The 26,107-nt window shown below is 37.7% G+C and overlaps 1 protein-coding gene across 5 annotated transcripts in view; it reads right to left on the reverse strand.

The window, feature by feature from the left end:
- The window catches only part of WDR7 (WD repeat domain 7), a 354,125-nt gene that overhangs the window by 43,225 nt on the left and 284,793 nt on the right, over positions 1-26,107 (reverse strand). Inside the window, exon 29 of one of the 5 annotated variants that reach the window (XM_077891973.1) lies at positions 2,354-2,563. The exons of the other annotated variants lie outside the window; for them this stretch is intronic. Coding sequence (XP_077748099.1) covers positions 2,516-2,563 — 48 coding nt within the window. The 3' untranslated portion in view covers positions 2,354-2,515. Of the gene's footprint in view, positions 1-2,353; positions 2,564-26,107 lie in introns of those variants that run through there. 5 annotated transcript variants of the gene reach the window in all.

Consider the following 26,107-nt stretch of genomic DNA (forward strand, 5'->3'; position numbering starts at 1 on the left):
TTAATTTTAATTTTAAAGTACACCACTAATTTGGAGGGATGAGAAATGGGACACCCTTCCTCTGACTCTCTGTCATTGGCTCCTATTTACATCAATGGACGTAAACCCAAAATGAATTAATTGAGAAACAAACCAACTTGAATTAGAGACAACTTAGCTGCTTGGGGTTTTGTGTGAATCTGTTGGAGGCAGTCTACTAAGTCTATGCTATATCCCTCCACCAGCCCCAAACAATACTTGCTAAAAACTTTAGTTAAAAAGCTCTTAAAAAAAAAAAAGCTCTTATTTTATGACAATTTTATATTTTAAAAAAGCATATGTTTAGATTAGATAAAACAAGAAAATACACACTAAGTCCTCCAATGCAAATGAATTACGCTTTCAAAAATGTTCAAAAATTCATTGGCAAAGTTCACTGATAAAAATCGTCAAACAATTAACATGTTTCCAGTGGTGAGGTACTATTAATTTAAACATACTGCTAAGCAGTTTTATAGCAAACAGTTTTGAACCAGACCTTAGTTAGGGAATTTGTGAAATTTGACATGTACTAATAGAAATGAGCCTAATTATAATTCCCCAAATCTGAATTTATTAAAAATAGGCTATTAAAGAAATTTTAGTTTGCTCTTTCTAATGAAAACTCTCTTAAAACAACTTAAATAAAAAGTAACCAACAATATTAACCTAACCTATAACTCTTGCTTTTTGACTTATCTTTTCTATAAAAATATCCAGATACTTCTAGAAAGAATAATTACTTTCTTTTAAACTATTTTACCATTTATACTCATACCAGTACTTATAGTGGGTTAAAATATTTAAAGTATTTTTATGAAACACATTCATTTTTATCCTCTCCATACCAGCAGAATCAAAACCTATTTCTCAGGATCCCTGAGATTTTTTCTTTTTTTGGAAACCTACACTATGAATCAACACTAAGGATACAAAGGAATTACAAATGCTGATTGCAGATTAGGAAAAAAAATGGGAAATAAAAATTAAAATAATCTGATATTTCAAAAAATAAGAAGCCTCCAAAAGAACACACACAAAAAATATGCTCAAAGAAATCCACTGTCTACTAATTACAGCTTAAATTTTAAAAAGTCTTCCAACATAACTAAGAAAGGGTGTCAAGGTATAAGAAATGACATAATACCTATTAGAAGTCAAAATGTATTTTGGAGAACACATTGGAAATAGCAAACTAGAAGCATTTTATTCAAATACAATCAGAAATCTGAAAAAGCTATCATTTACTATACAGTACAAGTCATAGCATAATCCTCATATTTCAAAATTTAGCTTTGAAAATGAATATTCTAGCAACATGTCAAGCCTAATGTTAAAACATAATATTCCTTTTATTATCTCAATGCTCTAAAATTAATTTTGTACTAATAATATAAAACGTCACGTTAACAATATATGCAAAGCCGGTATTGGCTTTTTTAAAACAACAAAAATGTAATAGTGTGTGTGAAAATCTTGCTATAGAGGTAGCTATTAAAACTATACAACACGGAATCCTAAAATTGCTACAACACTTTATCCCATATACAATAAATGTTCTCCAGAAACACTGTGATCTTCTAAGGCTGAATCAGTAGGCTTCCGAGCTGAGTTGCAATAAGATAGTATGTTTTATTATGAGTGTCATGGAGACGGTGTGAAAAATCAAGAGCCACAGGCAGTCAGCGGCAATGGGTCAATAATGCTCCCAGAGACACTGTGTAGATAATCAACAACAAGGCCCGAGGTTCTCTCTGCATTGCACACAGCTGAAGGGCAAATCAATACAGCCAGGGGAAGGACACTGCCCTGCTCCACTTCCCACAATACACCATGGCTACTCTAGGAAAAACACCCCCAAAATGGAAATAAAGCAAACTTGCTGTGCAACTAACAATCAACTAACCTTTAATGTATTCACAAATTCGCCCTTCAAATAAGCTTCCAGAAAATCCAAACAGAATTCACTGTAAAGATTGCCTAAAAATGAAATCAGAGGAAGGGAAAAAAACACTACCCAAACAGGGGCTAGGGGGAACCACTTGGGTATAAAATGGGCAAACCTGATCTTAGGACTATCTCAGTTTATAATCCTAAAATTAAAGTTTAACCAAAATTTTTATGAGCAAACTATATATCAGGAGCTTTCATTTGCTTAACTCTAGACTCTAATATTGATGGTGTTTGAGCAGATCATGTCCATGGTTATGATGGAATAAAAACAAGGAATAAAAATACTCATTTCAGAAAATTGTAAATTATATTTGAATCACTTTAATTGTTATATAAAAAGAATGTAACATTTTAATGCAGTCTACTGGTTATAAGGGCAACATTCTGTCGACAGCTTTTGTATCTGACATCTCGTTAAATATATGCTGCTAATATTTCACATTTTTCAGTAAAAATTTATGGGTAGGAATATGTTGATTTATTATTTCTCAAGAAAAAGGTGATTCATCACATCCATCATTCTGTTAATCATTAGGTGTTATTTCTAAGTTACTATGTAAAGCCATCTTTCTTGAAACATGGAGAAAATATGCTGGAAGAAAAAAAGAACAGTGGAAAGCATTTTGAGGTTTATTTCTTATTTTATTATTACTTGGCAATTAATGCTTCTTTTTCCCCCCAACAGTTAAAATAACATCTTTAAGCATTAAAATGTGCACTAGATCAAGCGTGAAATACTGTAAGCATTCCTCCAACATATTGTCATAGGAAGGACCGCAATATGTTTCTACTGTTATAACATCAAAAGAATATTAAAAAAGAAAAACAACAATTGTGTAAAATGCCTTGTGAGTGAATTTAGGAAACAAAGCACTGATCTCTTACAGGATTTTCATCACACTTTAAAAGAATGTTATTTTTGCAGCCTATTGACATGAGACTTTCCTGTTGTCTTTTTCTTTATTCATGGGCAATTATTTATAGGTATTGAAGAAAACAGTACTATATTGTTCAGTAAGGCGATGCCATAATACTCCAAAATTATGATGATTCTGGGGACACATGATTTTTAACTAGAGAGAATATGAATTCAAAAACAACAATTCCTTTGTTGGTGCTTACTATGTTTTCCTATTAGGGGACTGACAGAGAGTTTACTCTGTGTGTGTGTGTGTGTGTGTGTGTGTGTAATTATTGAAATCCGATGTCTATCAATTAAATTTAGAGTTTAGGTAGGAGAATAAGCATAAATTGTCTACTCTAAACTCTACATTTATGACTACTTTGTTGGAAGACTATGGTTAAAAGCAGGTTTTCATTTTGGAAAAGTTATATTATATAGTCACCATGACAACAAAATTGAGGTACTACAGCAAGCCTTAGAAGAATACCTGCCTTAAGAAAAGTTGGATTCTTAAAGTAGTTGGAATCTTTATAAATATTTACTTTGTTAAAGCCCTAATCTTATAATCTAAAGAGTAATTAACAAAAAATAGGAAGTGTTTCATCCTCAAATAAGCAGGTTCAGACACAGATGCCACTGATGATGGGAAATCTGAAATGAAAAGCAGTAATATCAGCAGTCTTTAAAAAGCAGTTTTCCTATGGGATCCCTCTTTGTCCTTTCACATCTACCTATTATTAAAGAATTTGTGTTGACCTATTTAATTTTAGACCTTCCACCTCTTTGTCAAATCTGGTTGAGATCAGCTTGCCTAAGTCCTGCTGTTGTCCTGTGAACGAGGAGTGTGTGACATGACAGCTGGCTGGTTTGCATAGTGTCCTCTCATTGGCTGAGGAAACTGCCTAGGCAGTGAAACACTCCAAGAAGGCCGAGATCTTAGCTGCTTCCTCATTTTGAAAACTAGGAACATTTCTACGTGCTTAAGAGCATTTACAAAACCCCAGACACTATGCATTAGGACAGTGCTTTTTCCCACCTGACATGAGCAGAAGGTTCAAGATAATCTAAAATGTACTCCTATAGACATTATGCTGGCAGATTAAAAACCCCTCAATTCTAATTGTGTTCAGAGGCTTTGGTGTTTGGTGGGATTTTTTAAAGTCCCATAACCACATGATCAATCCAGGTGATTTAAAATCAATGCCAAAGCCAGACAAAGGCTGTTGTAAACAGCTCTCTATTTGCTTTATGGAAAAGGTGAAAAATCTGAGTTGCACTGAAGCTTTCTTCAGTAAGATGGCTAAACCATAAGAGAATAGCTCAAGCCTGTGAGGCCACTTGCATTCCCTTGGTGGAAATTCAGAAATGCAAACTGAACCCTGAGACTACCTCTCTCTTGTCCAGAGAAAATTAAGAGAAAACCTTTATAAATTGTGCTTATCAGAAGCTGTTTCTCTTCCTTGCTAATTTGAAAAGAATGCTTTGGCCATGCGTATTTATATTTATATATTTGAGAAGTCAAATACATAGCCAAATAGAGCTCTATCTGTGGAAAAAAAGATAAGCCCTTTAATCTTAGAAGCAGAGGATTATTTGTAATTTCACTTAAGAATACTCAGAAGTGGAGCGCTTTTGAAATCCACCAAATTTTAAAGTAACACATCTTTGAAATCCCTGGACACATGTCCCTCATTAAAGTTAGATATGAAGGTATTGCTCTTTATCTTGGTCTGTGATTTCAAAGGTCTCTTAGTGGTCTTTCATTACTTACTCTCCTTAGCATAGATATCATGCCATTTGTATTCTCTAGATTGGCATTAAATTGATATTAAAATGACTCAGAATAATAGTTTTAACATATATCAGGATATAGACAATGTACAGGAATGTTTTTTTCATAGCCCATCCAAAACAGTATCTTTCAAATCTGTTTAAAAATCTTTCCAACTGCAAAATGTTTTAGTTCTGTGAACCATGGGACAGGCGAATATTCCCCTTAAGCAGTCAAATATTCTATGGCATGGTAAGAGTGTGTGTGTGTGTGTGTGTATTCATTCACATATATCTTAAAAAGTGAAACTCTCATGATGCCACATTTACTCTTAGCTGTGTAAAGAGCTTATTTTATTTTTTATTTCTCTTATTTTTCCAACCAAGCTTCTTGAAGGAGTGGTCTACACAAGTCTGCCTGCCCATGGCTTCACTGCTGCGAGGCTTCCATCCCCACTACACCAAGACTGCTTTTTTTTTTTTTTTTTTTTTAGTCATCCACTGATGACTCCTTCTGTTGACAAATCCGATGGACTTCTTTTAATTTTTATCTTACTTGACCTTTCAGCAGCATTTCTCCATGAGACCCTCTCCTCTTTTGGAATCTAAGGCACCTGAGTCTTCTGATTTTCTTCATGCCCTCCAGCCATCCATTCTCACGCTTTTGCCAGATGCATCTCTTCCATCTCACCCTAAATGGTAAATTTTTTGTAGGGCTTTGTCCCAGCCCTTCTCACTCTATCTGACCTTCTCTTCTCGCTATATACTCATCCACAGCTATGGCTCTCAACACACCAACATGTCAATGACAATGACGTCTGTTTATCTCTAAAGCTATTCGATAGCACCACATGAACATTTACCACCAGGCTTATCAAAGTTAACACCAACAGCTAAGTGAGTAACTTTCTACCACTCCTTATTCCACGAATCTGCTTCTCTTCCAATGTTCCTCACTTACTGACTTGCTAAAACCAAAAACCTAGAAATCATCCTCAGTACCTCAGTCTCTCAATGACCATACCACCACATTCATCATGAGTTCACCTTCCAACTTATCTCAAATTGGTCCATTTCTTTCTATCTTCACTATTCTTGTTCCAGTTTAGACTGCAGTCATCTCTAGCCCGAAATACTTCTAGAATAGCCTTGTAAGTGGTCTTCCCATTTCCACTTTTGTCTTCTTTCAATCCATTCCCTGTACAGTAGTTAAGTCAGATCAAGTCACTTGCTTAGAATGCTTACTAGTTTCCCACTGCACGTAGGATAATATAAAATTTTTCATCAATGACTTTCATCAATGGCTTCTGTGACCTAGCTCCGGCCCATCTCTCCAGCCTTGTTGCTCTGCCATCAAATCTCCTTGGTGTATATTTTTTTGTATATTATTAAGGATGTATTGATACAGTACAGTGCTTAGTGTTTTTCCCAAATATGGAAGTGATTCATATCCTGGGGATTTCACCGGATTCACCATTTAGAAAAGCAAGGTAGCTAAGAATGCTCCTGCAGTTATGTTTCTGGAGGAGGCATTAGTTTCCTCATAACCATTAAATAGAAATATATTATTTTAGTAGTTTGTAGCACTAGCATAGTAGCTAGTACATAGTAAATACTTAATACTTGTTAAATTAATAAATTATTTGAATGGATGCTGCAGCAAGAGAAAAGATCCTACCATATTGTGAGAGATATTCAGAGATAGAAAAGTCTTGAATTGTGTGTTGTATCGGAGTAGCTGCAGAAATCTCCCAATTAGAGACAAAGCTCTAAGGAGTTAACAAGATATTGGTGACTTCTGTAAGCACATTTTCACTTAGTGATTTTATCTGGTAAGGCTCCCTCTTGTAATTTGAAGAACAGAAAATCATCAGAAAGGGGACTCTGGAGAGAAAAGGAGACTGACTATACATGCACCCAACAATAGCTGCTTAATGCTCTGTCAGGGTGGGCTGGCCTAACCCAATGGGAGAATTCTCAAATGCAATATGAAAATTGAGAATTCTGGTCTCAGCTCAGGACAGTAAGAGAAATTTCTGCACAGAAAGAAGTAACTAAAATCTCATAAACTGTTATGATTTTATGTAATATTTCAAAGCAAATGTAGGGATATGTAGGCCATGACTACAAAAACCTACAAGTAGCTATACCCATGAAATAGCAGCATATAAACATAAAATCTGTGTGGCGTGTGTGTAAGTGTGTGCGCGTGTGTGTGTGCGCATGCACACGGGGTGCAGGTGGAGGGACTGTGACGGATTTTTCTCCTCTAAACCTTTCTTCAATATTGCTACATTGCCTTCTCAATGGTGATACCTCCCCACCTAAATCAAATTCCACTAAGGCCATCCTAAAGTTCCATTTTAGTCTATAGGATTCTAGATCTAATGCAAGCTATTCTTCTTTATTTTTAAATGACTTGATTTTACAGAGCATGGGAACTTCAATATAAATTCACAGATTATTTGTGCTTCTTATTATCTGCCATTTTATTCAGTAAACCCAGAGTTTCTCAACTCCCGGCCGCCTTAGAATTACCTGGCAGCGCCCTATAAAAATGTAGATATCTGGGTCTCGGACTCAGAGATTCTTGTTCAGAGGTCTGAGGTACTAAAATTCCATTCTGAAATTTCCCACATGATTCTGACAGGTCACCTGGCTTAGAAAGAACAATGCTAAGTGGCAGCACCCGGTGAAGTTATACGAGAGGAAGGAACTCCTCCTAGTCCTAGGCAGGTGGAAGCACCAGGACTAAGCACATACACCATCATATAAAGGAAATGTTGGCTTTGTATTACAATCAAAATTATTTCCCCTTGTATGCACTTCACAATTTTCAAAAATCCTTTCACACACTCTGTAAAGTACCTCATCTTTCTGGCCTCACTTTGCTTTCTAGCAAAAATATGGATGTTATTAGCCTCAATTATTTCTTTCAGCCTGAAAAAATAATGTGTGCCTGACATACAGTAGGCACTCAATAAATATTTGTTCAACAAATGAATGAATGCATGGCTACCTCACAAAAACCACGCAGTGTGTGCCGAGGGTGGCATTAACAGGTTTTGGAAAATCCAGTCTGCAACCTAGTAAACTTATGCTTGGAAAAGTTCAGTGACAGAGTTAGTAACTGGAGGTAAGACTAAGTTTCAGCATTCTTGCTGAAATTTGCCGATTAGACTGTGTTGGGTGAAGGACGGTCCACCTGCTGTATTTCGTATTCCGCCCACTACTGATGAATGACAAACTGCTGTATATGTATAATAGCATGTAAGTTGTTACCTTCTTCTTTAACCTCTGTCTACCATAGAGGCAGTAATTCCAGAGGCTTGATATATGTATCTACAAGTGATAAATCTGTGTGAGTTACAGCTGTGTCCTTGTAGATTTACAACTGTACGTTTTAATTCATCTCTGACAACGCATTTACATAAATTACAGCAACACAGTAACAATGCCATATGCTGGGATGTTCGCCCAGAGAAATGCAGGAGGCTTATGGGAGCTGGCTTTCTTCTCTTACAAAGGGCCACTTTCGGTATATATGAGAAAGCAGCTTCTAGTTGGTGTGGTGGGCATTATATGGATGTCTTCTTGCTCCTGACATTCCTTTGAAAGTAAACTATGTTTCAACACTTTTCAACAGATTAAGGAATTTTCCACATTAAGTTGTTATTTTAGGGAATGGAAAATTACCTAAGTAGTTAAACATTCAAAGGAATGAATGTGAATCATTTCTGAGCATCTACTCTGTCTTCCAGTGTGGCTGCTCAGCAGTAGTCTGAAGCAGGTGCCCCTGTCAGCTGAGGTGGGACTGAAGAGGGACAGAGTGAGGTAATCTAGGGTGAACCTCTCCTTCTGGTGCAATGAAGGGAAAGGCTCTTGGATTCAGACAGGACAGAACAGAACCAGACCTCTGGAGGCTTATCCTGTACTATTCCATCCCAGCTCACTATTCCTACAGGTATAAAAGGACAAGTTGATTCTTTGAGTAACTTTATATTAGTCTACTTAGTTTTAAAATGTTTCCTTTAAGAGTTTTACTCCTTAATTTTTTTCCCAAAATTTTATTTATTTATTTATTTTTTTAATTTTATTTTTTTTTATTGGTGTTCAATTTACTAACATACAGAATAACCCCCAGTGCCCGTCACCCATTCACTCCCACCCCCCGCCCTCCTCCCCTTCCAACATCCCTAGTTCGTTTCCCAGAGTTAGCAGTCTTTACGTTCTGTCTCCCTTTCTGATATTTCCCACACATTTCTTCCCCCTTCCCTTATATTCCCTTTCACTATTATTTATATTCCCCAAATGAATGAGAACATATAATGTTTGTCCTTCTCCGACTGGCTTACTTCACTCAGCATAATACCCTCCAGTTCCATCCACGTTGAAGCAAATGGTGGGTATTTGTCATTTCTAATAGCTGAGTAATATTCCATTGTATACATAAACCACATCTTCTTTATCCATTCATCTTTCGTTGGACACCGAGGCTCCTTCCACAGTTTGGCTATCGTGGCCATTGCTGCTATAAACATCGGGGTGCAGGTGTCCCGGCGTTTCACTGCATCTGTATCTTTGGGGTAAATCCCCAGCAGTGCAATTGCTGGGTCGTAGGGCAGGTCTATTTTTAACTCTTTGAGGAACCTCCACACAGTTTTCCAGAGTGGCTGCACCAGTTCACATTCCCACCAACAGTGTATGAGGGTTCCCTTTTCTCCACATCCTCTCCAACATTTGTTGTTTCCTGCCTTGTTAATTTTCCCCATTCTCACTGGTGTGAGGTGGTATCTCATTGTGGTTTTGATTTGTATTTCCCTGATGGCAAGTGATGCAGAGCATTTTCTCATGTGCATGTTGGCCATGTCTATGTCTTCCTCTGTGAGATTTCTGTTCATGTCTTTTGCCCATTTCATGATTGGATTGTTTGTTTCTTTGGTGTTGAGTTTAATAAGTTCTTTATAGATCTTGGAAACTAGCCCTTTATCTGATATGTCATTTGCAAATATCTTCTCCCATTCTGTAAGTCTCCACCCCAAGATTGCTAGAACTCATACAGCAATTCGGTAGCGTGGCAGGATACAAAATCAATGTCCAGAAGTCAGTGGCATTTCTATACACTAACAATGAGACTGAAGAAAGAGAAATTAAGGAGTCAATCCCATTTACAATTGCACCCAAAAGCATAAGATACCTAGGAATAAACCTAACCAAAGAGGTAAAGGATCTATACCCTCAAAACTATAGAACACTTCTGAAAGAAATTGAGGAAGACACAAAGAGATGGAAAAATATTCCATGCTCATGGATTGGCAGAATTAATATTGTGAAAATGTCAATGTTACCCAGGGCAATATACACGTTTAATGCAATCCCTATCAAAATACCATGGACTTTCTTCAGAGAGTTAGAACAAATTATTTTAAGATTTGTGTGGAATCAGAAAAGACCCCGAATAGCCAGGGGAATTTTAAAAAAGAAAACCATATCTGGGGGCATCACAATGCCAGATTTCAGATTGTACTACAAAGCTGTGGTCATCAAGACAGTGTGGTACTGGCACAAAAACAGACACATAGATCAGTGGAACAGAATAGAGAATCCAGAAGTGGACCCTGAACTTTATGGGCAACTAATATTCGATAAAGGAGGAAAGACTATCCATTGGAAGAAAGACAGTCTCTTCAATAAATGGTGCTGGGAAAATTGGACATCCACATGCAGAAGAATGAAACTAGACCACTCTCTTTCACCATACACAAAGATAAACTCAAAATGGATGAAAGATCTAAATGTGAGACAAGATTCCATCAAAATCCTAGAGAAGAACACAGGCAACACCCTTTTTGAACTCGGCCATAGTAACTTCTTGCAAGATACATCCACGAAGGCAAAAGAAACAAAAGCAAAAATGAACTATTGGGACTTCATCAAGATAAGAAGCTTTTGCACAGCAAAGGATACAGTCAACAAAACTCAAAGACAACCTATTTATTTATTTTTTAAGTAAACTCTACGTCCAACATAGGGCTCAAACTCATGACTCCAAGATCAAGAAGAGTCACATGCCCTACTGACTGAGCCAGCCAGGTGACTCAAGAGTTCTATTCTTAAACCAAGACTAAAGTCTCTTTCAAGTTCAGAAACTCAAAACTTTAAAGATGACTATCAATCAACCTAACTACCATTTACTGAACACTTAAAATGTAATAGTCATGACAGTAAATATCTTATATATGTTAGCTCAACTAATCTTCAAGAAGACCTAAAATTACTCCCATTTTACAGGTGCTCAGGGAAGAGGACAGCTTTTGCTATTCTCAGGGATGAATTTCAATTAGTCACTCGTGATTATTCCATTCTTTTTGCCAACAATAGGTTGCAAAATGTGATGTAATTCTGGTCAACTGAGACACAGAGAACAAAGCTTTCTCAAATGGTGTATTTGCTTTAAAAACTTCTCCTTCCTGTCTCTGGATGGATCCTGTGCATCAGAGGCTATACATTATCATGGTGGTCCAGCCTGAGACCAACTACTAAAGGCAGCAAAACAGAGAGATGGACAGATGGCTCCTCAACCATACCACTGAGTCACTCACTTTACCATCTACCTCTGGATGTCTTGTTATACAAAATAATAAATTTCAACTTAAGACTCTTTTGTAGCCTCTATTACTTTGTAGATGAAATATCCTATTAAATCTTTCCATAGATTTCACAATTCTTTTCAAAATTCCTCTCTATGCCTAACCTAAATCGTTTGTTCTTTAAGATTTTAAAGTAATCTCCACACCCAACGTGAGACGTGAACCCATAACTCCAAGAGCAAGAGCTGCACACTCCACCAACTAAGCCAGCTAGATGCCCCCTAAATCTTTCTTTTTATGTGACTAACTTCTCTACTGGTTTATACATAGCCCGTCCCCGCTCCTCAATTTTTTTTCATAAAATATTGTTTTTACTTTTTCATTAAGGCATCACTTTACATTTTAATTTAGTATATACATCTGAGATACTAAGTTTTGAGGCTTATCAGAGTCTACTTGTTCTCTATTATGCTTTCTACCTCTTTTCTTCACTCAGCCACCACAGATTCCTTCTGAGCCACATCAACTGTTGCCTGGACCACCATCACCAAAGCCTCACAGAGCAACTTTCCTCAATTCATCCTCTGTAGCCCTGACCTTCTAAAATGGAAGATCTGATCCTGTTGCTTCCCTGCTTAAGACTCCTCAAATGGTCTCTGAATGTACCACTACACATTCAGCATAGTACTGATTTATGCACTTTAAAAAATTTTAAATCCATCACTAGCACTGAAAGACTAGGAAGCTTAAAAACAAAAACCCAGATTTTCAGCAATCTTGTAAAGTCAGATTAGGCAACACCAGGTCTGTAATTCCACGTGGCATCGGCTGGCAGGATCTGAGCTGTGATGACCCCACTACAAGGAGTGCATGCTGTCCAGTCGGCCACAGCTCCTTGGGCTCCCCAGTTCCATCCCTGCCGCTCCAGTCGGCCACAGCCCCCTGGGCTCCCCAGTTCCATCCCTGCCGCTCCAGTCGGCCACAACCCCCTGGACTCCCCAGGTCCATCCCTGCCTCTCCAGTTGGATACAAACCCCGCAGGCTTCCTAGTTCCATCCCTGACACTCAAGGACAGTAGCATGCTGCGTTTTACTAAAGGCTTAAGCTGCTGGTTTTTAGAGAGCAGTGTTAAAAAGATAAACATTTCTTGGAAGGTGTTACCAAAAATGGAAAAATGACAGATAAACCAAGAGGGTATACCTTGTTCTATTAATTAATTCATGCCACCTGCTTCATCCATGTAGGTGTCTGAGTTTGTCTCTGCTGACCTATGAGACAGACTATGAAACAATCCATCTAGGAAAGGCCTACCATGATCTTGCTCCTCCTAACCACTGGCTTTCTCTCTCTTCTTTTCTCACTTCCACACTCCTTTGCAACCTCTGCTCCCAGCAGAGCCAAACCCTAACAGTTTCTGGAATGCACTATAAGCTAAGTGATGCCTTTATGCCTTTGTGGATGCTTCATCCTCTCTCTGATGAGACTCAGCTCAAATGTAACCCTCTTTATGAACCTTTTCCTGTTCTTGTCTCTTACCTCCACAGGATTCACCCTTTCCTACCTTGTGGCTGTCACGCTCCGTTGTGGCACCGAAACACTTTATGGCACTCACTTGTTTCATCTTTGTTACCCCTGCTGGATTGCAAATACCTAGCCCACATAAGTGGTCATTCTCTTCTGTATTTCATAGTGTCATGTAAATACTTCTGGGCACCATGCAACACAATCTCTCTTAGCAGACTTTGATTTTACTGACACTGGGTGTTAACCAATGCTCTCTATTCCCTCTGTAAGGCATCCTGGCTGATGCCCACCACCTGAGGAATGCCAGTGGCTAACAGGCCCACTCACTACTGCCCCCACCAGGTAAGCACTCTGACCTAGACAGAGTTAACCAAAGCCATGCTGGCTGTGTTTGTCAATGTGAATATGTACTTGAATTAAATATCAAATGAAATTATTAAATAAGAGCAGGAAGATGGCTTTAGAAAGACATATATATATATACACACACACTCGTGGAATTAGGTGTGAAACTGGGCAAAATGTAAATATCTAGGATTATACTCTGAGCCTGCTTTGTATGTATCTTTAATTTCCCAATGCACTTAAACAGAAGATGGTGCAGTTTAGGAAGAAAAATGTTCTACAACTATAATCAATGGACCAATTATAGAAAGAAAGGCCCTGGTCTCACATCAAGAGATGAAAAATAAAATTATTTTGATAGGATTTAAATTAAAATGAAATGTTTAAGATACCTATCATCTTACATGATGCCACACTTGAGCAACATTTTTGAGTAACTGAGCAATTTCTGGGGCTGACTGTATCAGATCCAGGTGCTTTTATGATGCCTCCTTCCACCTCTTCCTCCACCAGATGTGAACTCCATGAGGAGTTCTATTTAGGATAGGAGTTACCAAATTTTAACAGCAAACTCATTTAAATCATCAACATCTCTTTAAAACCTATCATGAGCTATAGACTCACGTCCTCATTATATGTGTTTTAGAGTACTTATGAATCACATTTATTGAATGACTACTACATGCCAGCCCTGATTCGAAGTACCTTTTATATCAAGAGTGGATATAAAGACTACAAGGCAGTGAATCCAGAACAAATTCAATATACCGTGACTCTCCTAACATTTTCTAATTTTATAGACTAATATACATGGGATTTCTAAATATATGAACACACTCATACATATACACGTGTACTTTCATTTATTTTTAATGTGTAGAGAGGAAAAAGAGAATGGCTAGGAAGGAAACTGAATGGCATTTAGAAATGTATATAAAATGTGAATTTTGAAAATCAAAATAAATTTTAGTCTACCTAATGCTTTTGGCAAGGATGCTGAAATGCTTGTAGTAACTGATGGGTCTGTAAACAGTAGAGTCCTCTGACTCATGTATTTCCAATTACAGATATTGCCAAATATTTTAATTTTCTTTATTGGTGAAAAAATCTTGACTACCACCATTGCAAAGTAAAACACAAATGCAAGAAATATGCAATGAGTGATAGAGTAGATAAACAACAGAAAAATACGCAGTCAGTTCAAAATATTCTTTAAAAATGTTTAAACTTTCAGAATAAATGATGGTCTGATTTCAAGGACTGTTCTAGATATCTGTTTCTCTTCCTAGAAATTCCTTTCTAAAAAGCATTTCACTTTCAAAGCAGGAAGCTTGTTAGGTAATTCTTCAACACAGTGTCAGGAAGCCATTGTCTTCCCCAACCATTCATCTTATTATCACCCCCGATGCCATATTTCTGGTTGGTGCTCCAGAATGTCATAGGAAGCACCTGCCATAAAACCAGCTGCTGAAAAGAGCAGGAGGAAAATACCTAAAATGTCACAGTCTGACTAAGTACTGTAGTCAATTCTCACTGCAATTTTTGCAATCACCACATAAGTGCCCTTGATGTATAAGCGTTATAGACTTCTGCTCAGTGAAAACTGTGCCTGAAGCTTCAAAACTCTGCCTTAAAGAAACATCAATCTTACTGTCCACCAGATCCCTAAGGTCCATTGCTCCTTCTAACTACAAGTAAAACCTTTGTTATTTTTAGAGAGAAGAACACATTGTTTTCCAAACTTCTATTAATATAGGTGTGTTTGCTGACATTTCTGTTGAATCTTGAATATTAGCTTTCTTTTGATATATAGTAGCCTCAGAGTGCTTGCCAGAATTAAATGTATTATAGAAAATTAAATTGGTTTATGTTTATTAGAGTGCTTTAAATCTCATGCTGAAAACATTTTCATATCTTACCAAGCCAGTAGTATTTTTCCTAAAAATATTATTTATGGAAAATGCCAGCATTCAGTTGTTTAACACTCTAACACCCTGCAACTTTATTTACAAAATTAGTTACTTAGAATTTAATAAGTCACAGATAAGAGGTGTCTCTATGTCTCTATTGGAATAACTGTTTTTCATCTAAGATTTGTGCAATTCCAGGTGTTATGCTAATTTGAAAACTGCTATAAATGAACCATTCACGTATGCCCAGGAAAACAGCTGTTAGTTTTGGGTAAAGATTCTTCCCCTATGCTTTCTGGCTCCTCTGCCCTTTGCAGATGTTAAACCTTCTGCTTGGCATAACGTCCCTTGCCCTTCTCCTTCTTTGCCTAACTCTTAATTACTGATGGCTCAGTTCAGATGTCTTCCCTTAGAGAACCCTTCCAGACCATAGTCCCTGGACTCCTAGGCAAGTCTGGGCTAGTGCGTCTCCTGTGTTCTCTCACAGCGTTGTAGAACGCGCTGCTGGCAAAGGATGATCACAGTATTTCAGCCACCAGTTTATGTCTTGTCTTTCATACCCGATTATAAATTCCTTGAGTGTAGGAACAGTTCATATTTATTTTTTAATGTCCTGTATATAATATGATGTCTGAAACAGAGAAGACCCTTCATAAAATTTTTTAATTTTTATTTTTCTGTGTTTAAAAAAAGAAAATGATTACTCCTGAATAAATAAATAAACAGTCTGTTGCATAAGATGACAAATACAGGAGGCAAAATAGAGCAACTGTGGGGTTTTACTTTTTATGAGAATAATTGCAGTTCAAGAGTCATTCTGTTATTCACAGGAATGCTGGGGAGGGTTTGAAGAAACATAAACTGTGGGGAAATGGTCTCAGAGCATTCTGGCAATCAAATGCACAAATCTTCTGACCTACCACTGTACAACCAGGAATTTACCCCCCAAATCAGATAGGCATAACAAGTTACATAAAATCAGGCTATTCAACGTGACACTGTTTATTATGGTGAGAGGTGGCGGGGGGGGGGGGGGTCTTCAGTGTTGATTGATAGAAGACTGGTTAATGAATTGTCCTACTTCTGTGTTTCAGAATACTATGTAGTCTTCCAAACAGTTTAAAATAGCCCTTCGCATTTAATATGTACAAGGTGGTGGAGTCCTGAACTTTATCCCTACTCCTTGCCTGCTTTTCTCCCTGTTGTTAGGGCATCAAAATCCATCTGAATCACCCCTGAAATCTCTCTCTCACTACCGCCTCCCCCTTAACTGTCCCACACACTGCATCTACATCTGAACAATCATTAAGACCTGTTGGCTCTCCGTCATCTGTCTGCTTTTCTCTGTCTCTACTGCAACAATCCTAGTCGCAGTTCAGCAGCAAGCAGTTTTTAAAAAATAAAAACGGGTCAAACCAATTCTGATTTTTAGACTCTATCCTACAGAGAAAAAAAAGCACTGGTATATAAAGACATATATTCCAAGATGTTTACTGCAGCCTTGTTTGTAAGAAGGTAAAGCTGGATTCAACTTGAATATTTCATCAAGAGGAAAATAGTTTTATAAAGTAGCTTATGTGTTATAAGGAACATGCTAGATTAATGGTTTTCAACTGGGAGGTGGAGCTATGATACGCAATTAAGATTTTAACTCTTATGGTGGTGTGTTTGTTAGGATTCCAACATTGTGAAATAAAGAACAAAAGCCTTCCAAGACCGACAAATAAAAAATATGTTGAAAAACCAGACCATATAATTTCCCTACTGAAAATTCGTTAATGGCATCCCATCACACTCGAATAAAATCTGAGATCCCCACCCTGGCCTTCTGGATCAGACCCTTGCCTTCCTATCCAGCTCCACCTCAAACCTATCTTCTGCTTGCTCACAAAATCAGTGCCCTCTGCATTTACCTTTTTTTCTGTTTCCCAAACTTTTCTTTTCTTTTAAAGATTTTATTTATTTATTCATAGGCACAGAGAGAGAGAGGCAGAGACACAGGCAGAGGGAGAAGCAGGCTCCATGCAGGGAACCCGATGTGGGACTCGATCCCGGGTCTCCAGGATCACACCCCAGGCTGCAGGTGGCGCCAAACCGCTGTGCCACCAGGGCTGCCCTGTTTCCCAAACTTTTCAGGGACATTCCAATCTTACTCTTTGTACCACCAGCTCCCTATAGCATCCTTCTTCTAGATGGTGGCGCAGTCTGAGGTTAAGTGCCATGCCCTCAGTGTGTTCACCCCTGAGTGCTCAAAGCAGCTATCCAGTCATTCCCCTGTATTTTCCTACCACCACCTGACATTTCCTTGTTTAGTTTGTCTCCTCTCACTAGGACAGAAGCTCTTTGAGGACAAGATCCATGCCTGTTTTATTTGCAGCTCCTAGTAGGCATTCATCACATACCTGCCATTATTGAATGAGATAGATGGACTCACAGGAAGAGATAATACATTGCTAGTAAAAATACAAACATGTTGTAGAAGACAATTCTACTGAGGAAGAGGGAGGGGATAGTATTATTTGTATATTACAGAAACATGACTCAAAGGATTTGCAACAAACAGCTAAATAGGCATTAACTCTAAGGGACAGGTAACGGTGGACTTTAACTTTCCACTTTAAATATTTTGTTACCATTTGAGGTTATGTTTAAAATGAGCACGAATTACATTTATAATCAAAGGAAGCAATCAATATAATTCATTTTGGGAAAAAATGGAATGCCAAAGAAAGAAGCAGGTAGGCTTCCTCCTTCACCAGCTGCTCCATATTTTCCTCTTCTCTTATTCTCATGTAAATGCTAATCATTCAAACATTATATCTAGACTTCTCATGGGGAGGATGGAAATCACACAAATTACTCAATTCTGACTGGCTAGGCATCAGTAGATCATTACTGTCAAAGATGACAAAACACTTCTGTCAGAAAACAGTAACAACACAACTGTTACAGGAAGCTTCCTGTTGACAAGAAGAAGAAAATGAACTGGGCACTGGCCATAGCTGCCAGATGCAGAGATGAAACAGAATAAAAAATTTTAGACCAAATCCACACCTAATAAAAATCAAGTAACAACAAACCTTAAGATGCTAACTACAGTTTTCTTTGGATAATAAAAGTAGCCACCTACCTATGCAACATAAAAAGGGCTTCTAATTTACATAAAAAGTTCATAAATAGGGATCCCTGGGTAGCGCAGCAGTTTAGCGCCTGCCTTTGGCCCAGGGCGCGATCCTGGAGACGCTGGATCGAATCCCACGTCGGGCTCCCGGTGCATGGAGCCTGCTTCTCCCTCTGCCTATGTCTCTGCCTCTCTCTCTCTCACTGTGACTATCATAAATAAATAAAAATTAAAAAAAAAAAGTTCATAAATAAAGTAGACTGAATTTCAATAGATAAGTAATGAAGGGATAAGTAATACATGATATGCAAATGAGGGAGAATGAGAACACTCACAACTATTCCAGTTGAAATCAAGAGAAACTACAAAAAATTATGCTAATACATGCGAAACTGAAAATAAGAATAATAATAAAAGGGTTGAATTATTGATTTAATCTTTTATATTTTAAAAAGAAGAAAACAGATGTAGAAAATTACATAGTAATAAAGTGGTTTTTTTTTGTTTTGTTTTTTTTGTTTTTTTTTTTTACAATTTTATTTACTTATTCATGAGAGACACAGAGAGAGGCAGAGACACAGGCAGAGGGAGAAGCAGGCTCCCTGAGGGGAGCCCAATGCGAGACTCATCCTGGGACCCCACGACCACGACCTGAGCCGAAGGCAGACGCTCAACCACTGAGCCACCCAGGTGTTCCAGTAATAAAGTTCTTTAAAAAAAATCCAGTGGTAGTTAATATAAGACTAAATATATGCAAACAGGTGGGCCAAAAATCAGACATACTGGCAGCTTAGAATATGATATTACTTTACACAGAAAGATTCCAATATAGTAGCAACACTAAATGTAACATTTGTGATGATTTCAAAAAAAATCATTGAAGGGAAACCTATCAGGACAACAGATTAAAGGTATGAAAAATTAGGATAAAAAAATATAACTAGATGAGGACAGATCAGTATGTATAATCTTGAAATCTGCTAATTACTTGGTTTGATATTCTATTCATTCTACTTATAAGATTAATCAAGTAGTCTGGAAATAAGAGCAGCAAAGAAAATCGTAAGAAAGAAATTGTGATAGATCTACCTGGTATGAAGGTTAACATATAACAGCAAGAGTGAACAGAATAAGGTTGACTGATTTTGTCTAATTTAACCAGTGCCTAAATAATCACCATGATGTCTAAGAGTTTTCAACCCTTACTATAGGCTGACATTTGCTTTATATTTATTCTTTTAATCTTTACAACATAATGTTATGAGAGTTATTGAGCCTGTTTTATAGATGAATAAACTAAAGCATCAAGAATTTAAGGTCCTTGCTCAGGCCACAAGGCTAATAAGGGCTGAGCAAGGATTCAAAACCAAGTCATTTGGGTTCTGGAATCTGGTCTAATACTGCCTTTTCTAATAAGTAAGAGAAAATATATAACTTGGTAATTAATTTTAATATCAAATATGGTATGTTGCAAATACTATCAAAGAAATAAGCGTAATTTATCTGAGCCAGATACATGGGTCCAAGTGAAGAATTTGAGAGGGCCATAGAACTGACAGTGGATGTAAGGTAACCAAACGAAGGTCAAAGGAGAATTAATTCAAAGGAAAATAAGTTTCAATAGAACTGTTAATGAAAATAGGGCCAATTTTCATTATTTTAATGTGGATTATCCGCAGCATTTTTGTTAATCAGGAGTGCTTCCCCTACGAGTATAGCAACTGTATATATTCAGTGAAGTCAGACATTTCAATATAATCTAAAGACGAATGTAATTGGAAAGGGGCCTTTCTTGAAATCTTCACTGTGTTTGCAACAAATCATCCAACAGATATTTCTGAATGCTTCCTATGTGTACACTGGGAGAGGACCATGATAGGGACAAGAGAGGATAGTATTATTGAATAAAATGGAGCTCAGAGGAGGAGAGGATTATGTATGATGATCAAAGCCAGAATCTCAAAGTCCCTGAAGCACAGGTCCAGGGCCGAATTTAGGTTGTTAGTAGAGGACAAGGCAGATTTAGGTACATTGTTAAAGAAAGTTGACTGAACTGTGACTGGGTATAGATGGGTAAAGGACAAGGAGTAAGAATTGTGATATAAATAAATAAATAAATAAATAAATGAAAGAAAGAAAGAAAGAAAGAAAGAAAGAAAGAAAGAAAGAAAGAAAGAAAGAAAGAAAAGGAAGAAAGAATTGTGATGTCATTTTTGCACCATTAACTGAAAAAGGTAGGTTAGGAAAAAGACACTGGTAGAATGTAAGCTTAGATTTTCTAAATCATTGAATTTGAAATAATGACAGGATAGTGAAATGTAAATGTCTAGGAGATAAAAGCCTTAAGGCTGGAGTTTAGGCTGAGCCCAGGGCTATAGGCCTGATTTGTCTCACTGGCTAAGAGGAATAAACAGGATCAATTATAATGTATGGATTCTTAGTCAAAGTCAGGAAAAAGAACAGATGAGTGAAGGAACTTGTGCTCTGGACAGCACAGTAGTAAGAATTAACATTAGGATACCCCAAGAAATTAAGAAAACCATCAAAGGTTTCAGTAAAATGAGAAATCAAGACAAGTGATAGAACTATGGAAGTTAAGAGAAGACAAAATTTGAGAAGACCCCTTGCTAGTAGTGTGGCCAGAGAATTCTAGTGATGTCCGTATGTGGGATTTCAGTTGCTCTGTGAAAGTGGAAGCTAGAAGGTGTGGGGCAGAGGGGGGGCTACAGACCACTTGTTCAATACGTACAACAGTAAGAGAAAGAGGACAGGAGCAAAATGGTAGCAACAGAAAGGATTATGAAATGCATTTTTTAAAAGGAGCCAGTAAAGATGGATTTACCATGAAGGTGTGTGCATGTGCACGTGTGTGTCTCTCTACACACACAAACACACACACACACACAATCCCCCAGGCCTCTGATTTTTTTTCTTCAATAGAAGTTCCCCAAATTATATATGCTCCAAGCCCCAAGACCTGGAGGCCTAATGAATGAAGCAGAGATATATGCTCCCCACAAGCTAGTAAGTCTAGTTTTCAAAATTACTTTGCTCTTGAGGACAAATGGGAACAAGAAAGGAAGGGAGCTGGATAGGAAAACAATGAAGCAATTTTCCTTATATTCCATATTCGTTTTATTGCACTTATTCAGGCTTTCTCGTTAGTTTATTAGAGGCCTAGCAGATGTCAGTACCTAACACCACAGCGGAAGAATGAAGGGAAGCCAGGCTGGACCATGATAAAACAAATCAAGGTATAAAGACTGGTAAAAGTGGAACAAAGTTCACGGTTGTTTTCACTTCAATACCACTGAATTAGCAAAAGAGCAGAGTGTTTAGGAGATAAGGATAAAATAAGTGGATGAAGCACCCTGTGGCCTCCTTCCCTGAGTTTAGACGGGGCCCAGGCTGTAGACCTGATTTGTACCCCCTGCTCAGAGGGAATAGTTGGGGTATAATTATAAGGTGACATCTGAAGTTCAATGCATCTATCCCACATAGAGTAAGGACCAGAGTAAGGCCAGAGGAACTCAACATGCAGGCTCATTACTTCTTATAGCATTAAGCTAGATGATGGGTCACACATCGGCATTCCAGAATTTACCTTCTGCTCTAGAATGGATTACAGCTAGACTTCAGTTGTCACAGTACTATGAATACAATCAATCTTTGCTTCTATTTTTTCTTTCATTATCTGGCCTATGGCAGGCTTGGTCATGGTCCACTACAGAAATATAGGTACCTTTCATGACTCATAAGAAAGAGGTTCTCTATGCTATTTCTAAAAAGATATAAGATATCCCTTAGAAACAACAACTTGACAAGGTGTTTCTGGCAAATCAAAGTATAGCTATGCCCAAAATTACACATATATTTTTGATATAATTAAGGTAATACTTTGTTTTCATTTACCATGTTATATAATGTTCATTATATGTTTTACTCCAAAGACCTACAAAGAGGTGTTTTATTTGATCAACATGTATTGTATTATGCGTCCAACCATGTTCTAGGCACTAAAACAAAAATTTTTAAAGGAACTTACTTAAAATTTTCAATAATAAAGTCCTTTTAAATAATTTAAGACCTAGGCAAGACTTCTGCTACACTTTTTTGTCATACATCACTGTGTTTTTTGGAGCACTATGAAAAAGGAAGTAAGTATCCAGATTTACCAAAGTGGATCAGATACCTCCAAGGGACACAGTACAAACTTCAAGAAGAAAACTAGCGGGATCCCTGGGTGGCGCAGTGGTTTAGCACCTGCCTTTGGCCCAGGGCGCGATCCTGGAGACCCGGGATCGAATCCCACATCAGGCTCCCGGTGCATGGAGCCTGCTTCTCCCTCTGCCTGTGTCTCTGCCTCTCTCTCTCTCTCTGTGATCATAAAAAAATAAAAATTAAAAAAAAAAAGAAGAAGAAAACTAGCTAACATGAGCCCAAGAGAATCATGCACAGAGCTAGCAGTTAATCTATTACAAAGAATGTGTTTCAAAAAGATTGGAAAATCAGTGAGACATAATATCAAGTCTGCCAAACCAAAGGCAAATATTGCTAGAGGGAGGATTTTCATTGCTGATTGAACCACACACAAACCTGTAGCTATAAGGATTCATGGAACTTAATTAGCCTGCTTATCAAGAACACTGCCTACCAACAAAATTTAAGTACTTCACAGGGAGTTACTTTTCTTTTTTCTTTTTTTTTTTTTAATTAAGCAAAATGTGAGTTAGGTATATTCTTAAATTGTTGGCAGTTGCTGGGTAAAAGAGAAGTCAGAGGCACAGCTGGATTTTTAACTACTGAGCTGCATCAAAGTTCTGATTTCCATAATTAGAGTCAGCCCAATACCACGGGCAAGAGCTGCCTTTAGGAAGGAAATCTACATGGCCCAAGGCAGCCCTGCTTAACTTGTCCCCCAAAGTGCTCCCCACTAAGGACCCTGAACTAGCCCCAGAGGCTACAAACACCCTGGTGTCTCAAGTGTGACCTTTCACGTTCTCTAAAATTAATGTAACTCAATTGCAATGTGATGTTTTTCCAAGTTTGTTTGAACGAAACAACAACCAGGGCTTACTGAAGACTGTTCAGCAGGCACTGTGCTAAGAATTTCACATCAATTATCTTATTTACTTCACAAGCAAGAACTGGCATTAATTCTATCTCCATTTACAGTAGGGAAACCAGCTCAGACAGGTTGAGAAACTTCTCCAAGGTTATGAAATCCACAATCGGTGGAGAAGGGATGCAGGCACAGTTTCTAATTTGTCTTCTCAGATACATTACGCTGCAATGTTTTTTGTTTAAAGATTTTATTTGAGACAGAAAGAGAGCGCGTCATAGAGATGGCACAAGCAGGGTGGAGGGGCAGAGGGAGAGGGAGAAGCAGACTCCTCATTGAGCAGGGAGCCCAATGTGGGGCTCAATCCCAGGACCCTGAGATCATGACCTGAGCCGAAGGCAGATCAACTAACTCAGCCACTCAGGCGCCCTCACTGCAGTGTTTTAAGGGACTTTGCAGTTAAATTTGCTGACTCTTCCTCCTCGGTGAGGTAAGGCATGGGTCAGCAAACTTTTTCTGTAAAGGGACATAGTAAATATTTTTGCCTTTGCAGACCATGTACTGTCTGTGATAGCTACAACGACTCAATCCTGCTATATCAGTGTGACAGCACCACACGCAATTCCGCTATTGTAGTGTGACAGTACCACGCACAGCCCTCAAAGCAACGAGCATGGCTGTGTTCCAGTAGAACTTCATTTGCTGAAATGGGCAGCAGGCAGACCTGGGTAAGAGTTTGCAAATGCTCAAGTAAAATTCATGTTCTGGGCAGATACGCGTATTTTTCCTGTGGCTTTGTATAATCCCCCACTATGATTGGGAATAACAAGTAGAAAGAAAATGGATTTTAAAAAATTTTAAAAGCAGCAGCCAATGCCAAAAAGTAAGGGAAAGGGAATTAGTATTTATACTCTATCCTTTATCAACCAATCAGGTTAACAACAGCAGGGAATCTACATGCCCTCCCTCTACTCCTTCAGTCAAGGCAGTCTGCTTCCCCTGGGACCATGGATATTCTAAGCCTCTGGCATCCTGGAAAGGCCACAGCATATTTTCCCATCAGCTGTGGCTCTCTCTTATGGTGGTTATGCCTTATCTTTCCACCTAATTCGAACTCTAGCCCCTAGAGTCCAGTGAATTTACTAATTATCCTCTCTACATGTTTTATGTCCTGTCTCTGTGTCTTTGCTCATGCTAGGAAAACACTCTCTCTGTTAACTGATTCCAATAGCTGATTCAGGAAATGTATGACTGCATTCCCAGTTCAAAATTCCTAGTCCTTGGATTCACCTGTAACACATCATTTCTGTGCTCACTTCGGCAGCACATATAATAAGACATCATTCCTGAACATGCCAATTATACTTATGTATTCTGTTTCAGCTGTTGACTTACTTATTTCAAATACTACAACACTGACCCCCCCAAAAAGAGTTAAGAGAATCCCCGGAGTGTCATTGTCACTAAATATGACTGGAAACTGGCAAAAGTAGTTAAGACTGAGTTTAGAGATTTAGCTTCATTTTCTTGTTCTGAATGATTAGAATAAAAGGTAACCTTTACTTTCATATAGAGCTGGAAGGTCAAAGTTATTCAATCACATAACAATAACGGTAATTTGGGATATCAAAATCAAGAAGCTGAAGTAGAAAAAAAACATGGGGCACTAAAATGTCTAAATGTACTAAAATGATGTACAGAAAGTAAAACGGAATATGAATGACATTACAAATTCCTGTTAAGAAGGAATGCCTTTGATTAATAAGTGTCTCAATAATTTAATTAAAAAGAATAAAATATTCAAATTATTATGTTTTTTGCATGTTCCCAAGACCTTCATTGAGAACACTTAGGAGGAAGAAAACCGTCAAGAACATATAGTTCAGGACAGGTCCTTAATCCTTAACTGCTTTTCTTCCTTCACTCGGACTGCTTCACTGTACCCACAGGACATCACGTTTCTGTTTCTCTCTGCTGGTGGCAACTGTGTCTTGTCCAATAGCAGAGTCTTCTGATTCCTGTATTTCAGTTTTAAAGAAGCTTGAAAAAGTCCCTGTGTTTTTTTTTTTTTTAATGTGTTTACCTTGTAGATGTTTGTGATTTATTTCTCTTAAGTCTGCTAGTAATAATATACTCCAATTTTTTTGTATATATTTTTATTGGAGTTCGATATGCCAACATATAGCATAACACCCAGTGCTCATCCCGTCAAGTGCCCCCCTCAGTATAACTCCAATTTTTAAAAACAGCCTTACTAAAATAGATTCTGGAAATGCTATCTGAAGAATCTGTCTCTCTTAGGAGAGAATCTTATAAATAACATGGATCTTAGTTTTTAAACAAGTATTTAGAGTGATTTCACTGTTCCAAGTCAGAGTTCAGAGTAAAAAAACAAAAAATACAGCCACTGAGGAGTTATGTCTTAAAAAAATTCACAGAAACAAAATTCAACACTTACACAAGTAAGGCAAATGGTGATCCTCTACGCACACACAAGAAATGTGCATTTACACATTAGAGACAGAGTAGGTCTGCGTAAAGAAACGTGTTTAATATTACAACAGTACTTCCTAAGCTTGTCTGACCCCTGAGATTTTTACCCCCAACATCTGTTACTAGCTCTGAGAACTACTGTTTTCACAGAAAGCAGCCAGGGAAGCTTTTGGAGAATTAACAGCTTATTATATTTAAGGGGCTGTTTAAAATTTTAGCTATGTCCTTATGATTTCTTCATATTCTTTCTGATACAACTGAATATATACTTATCTAATACAGTCAAAACATAATTCCTAATGTGGTTGAATAGATCAGCATTGATAAATGCTGTAATGAAACCTAAGAAGTTATGGCTTGGAACTATTTATCAATGAACACCATAAATTCACCATGATCACAGGGGAGCTTAGCCCT

This window comes from Canis aureus, chromosome 1, assembly GCF_053574225.1.
Source record: "Canis aureus isolate CA01 chromosome 1, VMU_Caureus_v.1.0, whole genome shotgun sequence".
NCBI lineage: Eukaryota > Metazoa > Chordata > Mammalia > Carnivora > Canidae > Canis > Canis aureus.